This window comes from Bubalus kerabau, chromosome 1 (assembly GCF_029407905.1).
Source record: "Bubalus kerabau isolate K-KA32 ecotype Philippines breed swamp buffalo chromosome 1, PCC_UOA_SB_1v2, whole genome shotgun sequence".
Classification (NCBI taxonomy): domain Eukaryota; kingdom Metazoa; phylum Chordata; class Mammalia; order Artiodactyla; family Bovidae; genus Bubalus; species Bubalus kerabau.
In genome coordinates, this window is record NC_073624.1 from 263,752,045 (window position 1) to 263,765,365 (window position 13,321).

At 35.8% G+C, this 13,321-nt stretch overlaps 1 protein-coding gene across 8 annotated transcripts in view; it reads right to left on the minus strand.

The window, feature by feature from the left end:
• The window catches only part of MCTP1 (multiple C2 and transmembrane domain containing 1), a 559,844-nt gene that overhangs the window by 73,833 nt on the left and 472,690 nt on the right, over positions 1-13,321 (minus strand). For all 8 annotated transcript variants that reach the window (XM_055565018.1, XM_055565010.1, XM_055565001.1 and 5 more), the window contains one exon: positions 4,809-4,862. In XM_055565018.1, the coding sequence (XP_055420993.1) occupies positions 4,809-4,862 (54 nt within the window). The remainder of the gene's footprint in view (positions 1-4,808; positions 4,863-13,321) is intronic.

A 13,321-nucleotide genomic window follows, 5' to 3' on the forward strand; every position in this document is an offset into this window, starting at 1 on the left:
CCTGATGTGAAGAGATGACTCATTTCAAAAGACCCTGATGCTGGGAAAGATTGAGGGCAGGAGGAGAAGGGGACAACAGAGGATGAGATAGTTGGATGGCATCATTGACTCAATGGACATGGGTTTGGGTGAACTCCAGGAGTTGGTGATGGACAGGGAGGCCTGGCGTGCTGTGGTTCATGGGGTCTCAAAGACATGACTGAGCGACTGAACTGAACTGATACTCCAATAAAATTAAAATATTAAAAAACCCAGAAATCTTATTTTAAATATTTTACAATGGACTATTGCTAGCCTTAGTAAATAAATATTTTAAAATGTTTAAAAAGCCTCTAAGTTTGTGATAATTTGTTATGAAGCAATATTACTAACAATACTAATAATACCACTAATAAATTTTAAAAATAATAAATAAAATTAACAATACATTCACATAAAATGCTAATAATACCAATAAGCTACTACAATGGTATTTCAGTTAAATATAAGATAGGATTTTTTTTTTTTGTCTCCTGTTTTCCTGCCTTTCTCCAAAGCTTTGATCTGTTTTCCCACCATGAAGTTATTTCACTGACTATAACTAGAAAACGCCGTTTTGCCCGATTACAATCTTGTCTCATACCACTTATCAGAGTTATCTCTTCCCTTCTGCCTCACGGTTGATTTGAGATGCAGAGATGTGCTCATCTTGGGTATGTTATATACATGTAGGGCTGGAGAATCAAGCCAGAAAACACAGATTTTGAGAATTAAAGCAAACAATCTGTGTTTTGAAGTAACTTGGATATGTTTCCTTCATGCATCTAGTTATCTTGAAACATAGTAACCTTGACATCATGGCTGAAGAAAAAAATAGAAGCAATGTAAGCACACACATCTGAACATTTAAATATCTTTTATTGATAAACATTACTAGAATGCCATGCATTTGGATCTGTGCTTTTCCTGAGGAAAACCTGCAGTCTATCTTCTGCTTCCTGATACTGCAGGTGGATCCCATTACAAGGGTAGGAGACACCATGGAAAGCATGCCTCAGCTTTTAAAGCTACAAAACAGAAAGCTGGTCTTCATTAATTAGATGCCAGGATTATGCAAACTGACCACTGTATTATTACACATAACACGGCGAAAAGCCCGATTATATAGTTTGTTGATAGTTCCATGTAGGTAATTTATCTAAGCCTTATGTGCTAAGATATTCTATTAACCACAAAGGCAGGATTTGGTATTAGGTAAGAAAATCACACTGTGACTTTGTGGTTGATGGCTGAAAGAATGCCTTACCACAAAGGGAACTCAGAATGCAATATGGTGCCTTTCTAACTTTTAATTCAGGAAAAATTCCACCCCCCAGTACCACTTAACCTGGTGCTACCACACAAGGCAGATATAAGCGGAAATATTAACAAGTCAGTGATTCATAAGTGAGACTCACCATTGCAAACCCATATTCTCTGCCTCTGTGAAAACCATGGAATTGGATTAAGAGAGAGGCCATGTAATTTTAGATTTAAGCACATGTGGACAATGGATTCTAGAATGAAGGATAAATCTGAGCATCACAAACCCTCATCTGAATAATGATTAGCTGCTTTAATAAAAAGGAAGAGCTCACACACAAAAAAACCTCAAAGTCCATAATGTGGAAAAATCTCAGGATCTGGGAATCTAGGTAAATCATGACTTTTTGCCTTTACCAATTTTACCCAAAGTCCTCCCAGTGCTAAAGGCAGCACTAAAGAAAAGCTATCAGGAAACTGTTACGTTAGGCCATTATCATCTGTGCCTCGATCTCTTAGACCTGTGTCTATGCCAGCTATCTAATTACGATGAGGGGAAACACTCCAAGCTCAAAAGAAGTGAACAACTTCGGTTTCTGCTCACACAGACCTTGTCAAGTAGCCAGCGACTTGTCCTTTCATTGTGAGTGACTAATATCAATGCTGGCTCTAAAGAAAGACACTTTTCATAATCGTCCAACAATCTGCTAAGTGAAAACATATGGATGGGCTTAGGCGAAGCCTGCCAGGGGTCTTTGTTGAATGGAAAACAGGTGCTTTCATTCTGTGCCACGTAATACCCCATTTACCCCCAAGTCCAAAGGTTACAGGACTAATAGCTGCCTTGTGGTAATCAACGAAAGCCAAGACACTAGCCCTGGTGAAACATCTGGGACATATTTTACATACTTGCAACATATGCTTCAGGTTCAATTAAAGTGAGGCTTTGGCACATTTATTAATCTTTTTTACTTTTATCCTATAAGAGGACCCACTGACCTGACCCCACTATTATACCATATGAAAAAACAGAGAAATAATGAGAGTTAGAGGTCAGTACCTGCTCGTATGGCAAAAAAACACATTAGTTTTCTCATGGAACTCCATTATGCATGACTCTATACACAAACTTTAAATAGAGGAACCAGTGAATTTTTCAAAGTAGGAAATTACCCTTCTCCCGCTCAGACACTCTGATAGCCAAGACTTACAACATTTACCACTGCGAGAGTCAGCTGAGATACAGAAGCTGGTAAATAGAAACTTGAAGTAGCCTTTCATATTTTTTTTTATCATAGTAAAAACTTTATATTTCCAGAATATAAGATTTCCACTCTAAGATTCTTCCCTCTATTATTCAAGTCCCTAAAAGTCTATTGTAAATTATTACATTTGAGATTTTCTTTTTGTTCAGATATGGTTTTTATATTATCAATTGTTATGAGTAAATAAAAGCAAAACCCTCTAATATATCACTCAAATAAAGGGGTGGATTTATGAAAATCAGCTCACAATCCTTTCATATGGAAAACACCACTGTTTTTTGGCATCCTATGCAGAATAGACGTGAATTCATAGAGTTATTTAAGCACTCACTTTAGTAAACTTTAGTAAACTTCAGTCAACTTTAGTAAACCAGATCTGAAAATGTGTTAGAACCAAGGTGTCAATTCCAGACAATCAAACACCGCATAACAATAGATGCCACCCCCGAGATTGGAGTTGTCTTCCACATGGCACCTTCTACTTGATATCTATGTTTTGGTAAGCTGGTTAACCAGGTACGCTCCTGGTTTTCCACAAACATCTTCACTATTAAAAAAATGACCACAAAGGGAGATTAGTGTGTAGGATACCAAACAAAGTGGCTAAAAAAATATAGGTTGACTTCAAGCAGGGGCATTGAAGCATCAGACTTCACTAAGGGTTTCCATTTATGAACATTTCTTGGGAGACACTTGCTGCTGGAATGGATCTTTATGGTGGCTTTAATAATAAAGCAGCAACAAGCAAGGGAAAAATGGCCATAAATGGGTGGCAGCTCAGTGTTTATCAGCAGAGGAATGATGATTCAGAGCTGGCGTGCTGAGTTAAAATACAAGCTCTCTACAGGTCCACAACTGACCTTAACAATAAATCATATCATTTATTGCCAGGAGCGTATGCTCATGTTGTTCAACATTAGAAACAAGCACATATGTGTTTTTGCAGAAAGGAGATTTTTGTTAATGCTTGAGGATGTTGCTAATGACTAAATGATATCCAGAAGAAACATTTTACATAAAAGCGCTATCGATTTTAAAATGTTTGAAATAGCAGTAGAAGGGAGAAAGAATGTACTTGGAGAAAGAAGGTACATGTGTGTGCTTGTGTATGTGTGTCTTTCTATTTTCCTTCTAGCATTGAATATTAGGAAAAAAATCATTCAGGAAGTTAACAAATCACTGTGAATTTTTTTTTTTTTTTGACATTTCCAATGCTTGCTTCTAGCACACAAATTCTTACACTGGGATATAAGTGTACATCTCTACTGGAATCAAAGGTCAAGGGCATAAATTAAGATACACTGTTTTTCTCCTTCCTTCAAAAAATTTCAGTGCTTTACTAGAAAAGAAGTCAGACAGATTCAGTGTAGGTCAAAACTCAGGCTTTATATGCAGAACGATGTGGTCAAAATGAATGCTCATTCTCACCCCTGCTCCCAATCTCACCCTAAGACTTTTTAGGTTTTAGATGCAGATATGCCCAAAGATAATGCTATAAACCATCATCAATAGTCTCCGTGACATAGAAAGCTGTCCTCCTGACTCCAGGTACTGCTGCAGCGGGGCAAGGTCATTCTGGTTTCTCTCTCTACTTGTCCCCTCTCCCTAGGGGACAACCAATTCAAGCTGTGCCAGAAACCAGCTGTTATTTACTGTGGTCACCATCCACAAGCCAACCAGCAATTGACACACGAGCCTCTCTGCACAGACTTTCCAGACCAAGGAATCATAGGGCTGTTTCCAAGTCTAGACCAGGGGCAGTGAGCATTGGGATTATTTAAATGCCCTCCAGAGCCCTCTGTACACGTGTTCATTTGCTGAGCAATTCTTGGAAAATTACAGATGACGCTATCCATGTTTAACACACACAGACTGCTGTTTTTTCACTTCTCTCTTCCCCCAAAGTGTAGCCTGATTTGTAATACTCGAGATAGGACAAATTTTTGCCCTTCAAAAACAGTTGTCACTGCAGTTATCTTCGTGAGAGCTATCAAGTTCCAGACAAGCTGAATTATTATTATTATTATTATTTTTTTGTTCCTGGCAGAAAAATATTTGACCCAGCTCTGGACAAAAGCGAAGACGATTTATAGCCCTCTCTGCCTCTTTGCAACATGCAGTGGCATTGTTAGGATGATAAACAGCACTGTCCAATTTTCTGGACTCAAAACACTTCAACTCCTTTTTTAACTGTCTGTGAAAACAGCGTCATGTCTACATTTCCCCGTCCCCAGGTACCCGAGTGCAGGGAAAGATAATTACCTTGTCATCTTTGTCATCTTCTTCTTCCTCGTCCTCCAACATGTCCTCCACTACCTGCAGACAGAAACAGAAGTCGTTTTCCTGCTTTTTAAGAGGGATAATTTTGTCCTGTCATTTTGAACATTTTGGAAATGAAAACTTTATTAACATTTGAAACAGAGGCACTGAGAAGGAATATTTGATGTAGAGGCAGGGATTAGGAAAATGCTATGCATTTAATTGATGAATGCCAGGGACCTGAGTCCCCAGTCAGGGGAACCCTATTTGTGTGAAATGTTCTGTGACGACTTAAAGAATCAGAACTATGCATAAGGTAAACCAACGCTAATTTGAAGGATGCTTTAAATCAGGAGATTTCTTTTTTTTTTTTTTCACCTACTCCACTGTCTATATTAATTAGGCACTTTAAATTTGGAGCTAGATAACTAAGCAGAATACAGCTCTGCTATTTCTAATTTACTTGTCACCAAACCCTAAGATAAAAAATTGTCAGTTCATTGATTCATGCTAGTGATCTATGGCATAAAGCTAACAATATCTTTCATGGCTCCAATTTGAATTCTGATGTATAAATGTCAACTCTTGACTATCTCTGAATTACCTGTTCCTTTTTTGGATTACTTGAAACTCTAATGTCTATTCTCTGCAATTTTACACATGGATTATGTTATGAGAATGGACATTACTACTGAAAGAAAATGAGAAATTCATTCAATAATCAAGTGTGTATAACATGTGTATATAGCCCATAAGGACAGATATGCATACATATATTTTTTAATGGCTCCTGGTTTATCTACTTCAGCAGAATGAAATAGTCATTTTGGATTTGCTAAATAATTTCCCCTTTCCTGGATCAATATATAACTGCAGGCATTACAAACGAGACTTCACCCTATTTCAGGTGTTTTATTATGTTTTTATACACACACACTTCATGGAAACCAAAAATTTTACAACTTTGAAGGGAGTTATTGTTCAGCTATGTGCCAACTTATGATTGCATTTATGTCATTTAACATAACTTTTAATTCTTGTGGTGCTTTTATATTTTTATCCAGTATCTTTATCTCTGAATAAATTCAATAAAATCATGGTCATCAAATATTTTTAAACCTTTTTCCAAAGCTCATAACTTTAGAAGACAGAGGTAGCTAACTCTTCTTCCATGCAGCTTTATGATAGACACAGGAATATGCTATGAATGAAAATTTCAATAATGAAGACTTACTAAACAGAGAGTTACATAGACTGAAGTAACACATCAGGACCCTTAGTTATTCTAATAATTTTTCTCAAATATTTTAAAAGCACGCACTGATTTAAAAGAAGAGCCCAAACACAAACTTCTAGTTCTCATGAACTAAAATATAATGAAAAGCACTTGACAAAGTGGGAAATTGTTCCTAATTTACTATCATACTTTAAATTTTCTATTAAATGGCGTTTCATTTGGACATTCAGCATTTCAAAAGAACCAGAGTAACACAGTGTGCTGTTTCCAGTATCGGGGGGAGAGTTTACACTTATTTTGGGAACATCTAAAGCAATTCAACCTCAGCAAGAATGAAGGACTCTTGACATTCTAACTACACTCAGTCACTCCATAAGCATTTGTTACAAATGCCCTTGTCCAAGGCATATGGTACTAGTGATTGTGGAAATACAAAGATGGATAACACAGATACTTCATTTCAGCCCTCAAGAGGCTTATAATCCAATAGAATTTAAATGGGGGATATGAGATAGCCTTTCCTGTTTCCTTTTAATTTCCTGAAAACTTGAAGCATGAATATCGTACACATATAGGCAACAACGGTGGCAATGTGTAACTGAGGTGCTGTATGCCAGGCTATTCCAAACTGGGCCCTTTGTGAGGGAAGCTGACACAGGAAAAGCAGTCACGGTATTTCAGTACATTATGTTGCATCAGAAGAACCCACCAAACACCAAGTAGCTAAACTAGAATTCAAACTCAGGTTGTGGGATAGCAGAGCCAGCTCTTAAACTCTGCCCAGTTCAAAAACCAAAAAAATTTAAAAAAAAAGGGTGGAGAGGAAAAGGAAAACAAGAGAAGGACTGATCTAACCCTTACATGATCTTTTTAATGATTATAATTTTGTAACTCTAATAAAATGATGTTTCAAATGTTAGGTTTATATTAAGTAATTTTTAAAAGTTGGTCATTACCTATTTTTTAAAAAAACTATAATATTGAGGTATCCAATATGATTATTTGATATATATCAGATTAAGCAATTTTCCCCTAAAATTATGCATATAGTCATATATGAAATATGAAATTAATATACTTTTATTCTTATACATAAAAAAATCAAACAATATTTTAGATAGTTATTGTTAAGACTGTATTATATGTCTCTCCTCTTCAGTAATTATCATATCACACTACAGATGCAAGGAAGGGAAAATGGTGTCAGATTGGGCCTGCTGCTGCTGCTAAGTCATGTCCAACTCTATGCAACCCCATAGACGGCAGCCCACCAGGCTCCACCATCCCTGGGATTCTCCAGGCAAGAACACTGGAGTGGGTTGCCATTTCCTTCTCCAATGCGTGAAAGTGAAAAGTGAAAGTGAAGTCGCTCAGTTGTGCCCGACTCCTCGCGACCCCATGGACTGCAGCCCACCAGGCCCCTCCATCCATCGGATTTTCTAGGTAAGAGTGCTGGAGTGGGGTGCCATTGCCTTCTCCGCAGATTGGGCCTAGCAGTTCGTAATAAGTGTTCAAGAAATATTTGTTGATAGACTGAACAGAGAAATACATAATCTATGCTTCATATCTTTGTACAACTGATAGAAGGCCTGTCATTAATTTCACAGAACTCAACTAGCTCACCTGCAAAGACATTGAATCAATGATGCAGATTAATAAAAGCAAATATTTAAAGTGTTTTCAAAGATTTGCCAGGCAAGAGAAAACATGGATATCTAACTATCATTACAAGATTTGGAGTTCTCCAATATCTTCAAGTTAATTTTCCAAAATTAAAAATATTATTGAACCAGGAAACAAACCAAGAACTTAATTTACACATTTCACAAGTCAGCTGCAGACCTTATGTTCAAGAACACCTCAAAAGAGGTCTACAGAATCAGACCCTTCAATTGCAAAACCCGAACAGTTCCCACCCTGCACAAGTGGGTAATTGGCTACGCACAATTGCTCCACAAATGTGCGGCAGAACCACCCAACACAACCATTTGCTTTACATTTGGCAGCAAAGTGCTGTGTTCAAGAGAGGCTGTTGTGTGGTATTGCAGCCCTCGAGTGATGGCTTTTCCCCTCCTCCAGTGATATTTTAATGTTACAACATAAACATCTACAAGTGAGGATGTATAATACAGATGGTTCCTAGGGATGCCTTTAAGCGGCTTCAGAATGTATACCACGGTTACATTTTGCTCAGATGATGCTTACTTAAGGTGCCTTGGAAAATGGAGACGATCATAGCACCTACCCCACAGATTAGGTATCCAATGAGATAATGTATTAATATTTAAAGTGCTCAGCACAATACCTGTACCAAAGTACTTTAAAAATGTGTATGACTAATAAAAATAGAAAAGACATCCAGTTAATAATATTTAAACATTAATTTTTGGAAATTAAGTGATGCATTTATTTTCCTGGACAAAAATATTCAGGGTTCTGAATGACACATACAATTCTGATTCATATTTCACTGAAACTAAGAATTGCATAAAGGGGCACAGGTAGAGCTGCGGATAAAGATTCCCAATTAAAATGATAATGGTTTCACAACTCACGTTCAGGCTTTAACAGTCCAACGAAACGGATGACTTTGACAGCAAGTACCTCAGAAGCTAGGCTGTGCTCTAAGACAAGAGCCTTGACCAAATGCAATGAATACAGAAACTGCAAACTGAGCTTTTAAAAACAAAACGTATATATCACTGAAGTGCATGTAATAATCGCACAAAATTGCAAACTTTCCCAGAGAACTCAAGTAACACCTACTATTTAGAAAGAGAGGGCTGGAGTTTAACACTTAACTAAGGAAAACAAATAAAGAAGTTCTGGTCCCAAATTCCAGTTCTTTCCTCTGCAAATAAAACCAAGTAAGGACTACATAGTTTTGTTTTCGTGTATACAAAGTCCAGTTGCCCAAAGAGTTGTCAGCAATAATTTAATAGCAACACATCTGTAGGATTTCCTTGAGAAAAAAATGAAAAGTACCAAAAAACGCATGTGTTAGAAAAGATATATTTTTGCAAAGTTGGGTTTTTTTCCTCTTTTCTTGAGGGAGGCTATCTGAGATTGGCTCTAGAATTCTTTTTTCCAAATTATACTTTCTGATACCTTGCTTGAAAGCAAGTAGTATTAATCAAACAAAGGAAGGGCACTAGGGAAATCAGAAAGATGTAATGCAAGCAGTTAAAAGTGACATGACCTTCTGTAATGTCGCTCGTCACAGACTTATATGCCACACAGTGGAGGAAGGTCTTGAAAGAAACTGATTCTTGGTACTATTCCTTGAACGTAATACTAATAAAGATGACATTTTAAAAAACACATGTAGACAGGCCCAAATGCAGCATTCTAGCTACCTGACAGCCAAAGGATAAGCAGATCACACTATTTTTAAAAGCATAATATTTCTTCTTTCATAGTCCATATTTGCTGAACATTTGTCATTAACATATAACACATAATATGTGGCTGTTTATTGCAAAAAAGCCATTTTCAAAATGGAGCAACACTGTATCTGTGGAACCTATATATTTTATACAGTTGTATAGACGCTCTATTAATATTATGACTTTTAATGATAATTTGACACAACTAAATGCTTTATGATTTGCAAGGAAATAAAATTTTATTTGGCTGAAGATGTTAAAAATGACGCTGGTAATCTGAATAAAGGTATGATAACTATGTTTAGAATTATTCCACTAGACAAAGATATATAAGGGGGGGGACCAGCAAGAAAAAAAAAAGATAACAAAACAGTAGAAGGATGAGGGAAAGTAGATTCAGGTAAATTTCATTATTAAAATCATCCTAAGACAGTGGATCCTAAGTACTGCTTTTTAATATTAATTCAGGGTGCATGGTATAAAGCTAAAATGATTTTAAAAAGAAGGGGATAAAATTTCCACCAATAATTCTTAAAACACGTTGTACTATAATTTTGTCTAGGCTAAAGTCTGCCACTGATTTATATCTCTTTAAACAACAACAACAAATCTTGGTTATATTACCTTCGTAAGAAAGTATTGAGTACCACAGAGCCAAAAACCCTGGAAAGCCAAAGCTGACACAAACCAGTTTCTTTTGTATGTTTACTTTTTCCCTCAGAAATAATCCTTGAATTAAATGGATGTTTTGCTATGTTCAGAATGAAGAGTTGCACAATTCAAATTGCCTTACTCTATAAACGGTCTATAAAAAAGCAACACATTTAAATTAAAGAAGAAATCACTGCTGTCCAGATGTGCAACTGCGATGTTAAAAAATTAAAGAAATTGTCACAAAAGAAAGACATTTCCTATTTGATTTCATAGTCATAGAACATTCAAATGTGTACAGATGCTTATATTTGGGTACATTACAAACTGAATGCTTATTTCCACCCTAGAGATATGGAGGAATTTGGGTAGAGCAGTTTGCTTCAACATGGTCTAGAGTTCATTTACATCATTTCACGGGTACATAAACCAAGCAGAACATGCATTTGTGTGCCAATGGATGTATTACATGTGCAAATATCACATGAATTTATTGAAAGTCTATGAATTGAGAAGATGCATATAACCGCTCAGATTATTTCAGATCACTTAAAAGCACCGGAGGTTGGGCTGAAGACGTTCTTGGTCAATACGATCATTACAGGTGGGCTTGCACTCCCATTTTTACCACAAGACACCTGTACCTCTCAAGATTTCTGAGAAGGAACTTTTGCAAAATGAATGGCGCAATTAAACTGTACGTATAATTTACTCCACATCTGAAGGAATAATACAACCCATAAACAGGTCTGGAATATACTGTTTCATCCAGCCTATCTCAAAAGCAACTGCATGTGTGATAGCTGCTTAGTTTGATTCATGCTATTAAGGATTTGACCTTGGAGTATTTCAGCTACAGTAGTCATCAAGATAACTGAACCACTAGATGTAATAATAATTAGTGTGATAGGCTTCCCAGTGAAGCTGAATATATTGCAATTCAAAAGAAGGCAGACTAAAAAGAAAAGCATTATTACTTACTGCTAAAAGACTTCCTGATTTTTACAGAGACACTCAAATACAATTATTTCTTCTTGCAGAATGCATTTCCTTGGCTCATTCTGGGAAGTGCCATGCTGTAATTTAGTCTGATTCTTAATAGGAAATGTGGCTTTAATGTGGCTATCAGATGACTTTTGATGCATGCCACTGATTACATACAGCCTGTATTCTGCATCATCAACAACAGCATTCTTATTTGCAGTATAATATGCTTTGCTGCAGGGTGTAAGGACAGTAAATTTACTTTACTGGCCAAGAGTATGCAACCTTTTAGTTTTTAAGTGTCAGCTTAATATGCAGAAAAACCCTTCCATTCAGAAATGCTAAATACAGTATAAATTCTATAATCAGTATAAGTATCTTAAATGAATTTCTTTTCATATTTCCTTTTTGGTATTCTTAAATGTTCATTCTTATGCTTACACAAAGCACTGTGAACAGATTTCTAGTGTTTATTTGAACTATGTCTCCATCTAAAGGCTTCACAATGTAATATATTTTTGCTTGCAGGGAAAATTCTAATCTTAGCATCTTTAGGATATTGCATATTAATTTGACTGAGTAGGGAAAAATAGGTCAACTATTAACCTGCAATGTGCTTTTTAAAAACTAATGCTTTCCTGAAGCAAAATTTTTCAGGTTAAAAATTATACAAAAAAACCCCACAAAATTGAATTGTTTAACCTGTTTTTTCCAAAAGAAATGAAAAGCTAGCTAGTCTTATTACTAATCTATTTTATGAAAATTTAATATTTTCAAAGCAAAACATTTTTGTTTATTAATAATAGATAGATTGCAAATCAAAAAGAAAATTATGTGCTTTAGCCTCTCTCTATAAAACCAAATTTCCATTCCAGAAACACAGATTTGTAACCAAAAAAGGCACAATTGTACATTTTTCAGATTTTAGAAACAACCTTAGGAATTTTTAAATACGCCTAATAAAGAGACCACATAATCTATTTAAAACATTTTCTGCAAAGCAGAAAGGTGGAGCTGCTATGACGTCCAATTTTTTCAGGTATGTGTGGGAGCATTAGAGATGCAATAGGCAAGAAGTTCTTTACAGGTAAGTGTATAGTTTAGCAGATATAAGGGGAATGCTACACTTTGGGAAGATTAGGTTCCTTTAAAGAATAGAATTTGAAAACAAAACAAAAAATTTATCTTGGAGATTAATACAAGCAAACTTTTGAACCATACTGCTCTGTTAGGTTTGATTATCTTTAAAAAATTCACTGCTACTGCCTATTTTAAGCACTATAATTGGGAGTAGTAGAGGAGGTGAGGAAAATAGGTGGACATTTGAAGAGAAAAATATTCTGATGGTAATTTGATTTTTCTTTTTCTGTTTTTTCCCCCCCCTTTGTGCCTAGAATATTTTGAGGCCTGAGGACATTATATCAGAAAGTCTAACTTTAAAAATGGAGCATATTTTGAATGTCAGAAAAATCAGTCAGAAAACTTCAGTGTTTTCCTTGTATCTCTTTTCTATAAATAATAATGATAAAATATTTTTTATCTTTTTGTAAAGAATAATCACTTCACAAAAGACAGCCCATGTGGGTTTAGACCTGCATTGGGACTGGAAAGAATGTCTGTGGTGAATGGTGAATTGTAGCACAAAAGCCTGAATGAAAAGAATGTTCGTGAAACCTCACACAAAACCTCCGTAACCGTTTTATCATGAGCTTCCCACAATATAACACAAGAGCTCTATATTCTAGGAAAACCTTGCCTGGTCCACTTACCATTTCGGCTTTATGTAGTGTACTGTGTGATTGCTAAATTAGTGCATAATGTATTTATAATATTTATAGTACTAACATTTAGTTAAATAACCTTTATGTAAGATTTATGTTGGTTTTTTTTATTTCTCATTTAATGGCAAATTGTGAAGAGCATGTTTCATAAAGATAATTCTCCATTTAAATTCATCAGTCCATTAAATATTAAAATTATGTTTCTGATGCAATCGAGAACAAATTTGTCCAGCTTCAGTGATTATTTGCACTCATAAAAATTAGGCTTGATTAATAAAATTTAAATGCTTGATTAAGTTGACATTTTCATGTTCTGTCCTGATTTATTAAAATTAGTCCCTGTGCCCAGGCCTGGTTTGCTAGTAGGTTTACCTTTCTCCTTCTCTTAGTCGACATCCAGAGCAAGGCTGTTAGGAAAGATTATTTTGCTTTTGGACCCAATGATGGTTTCAGGGAAATGCCCTGTTCTTTGCTCAC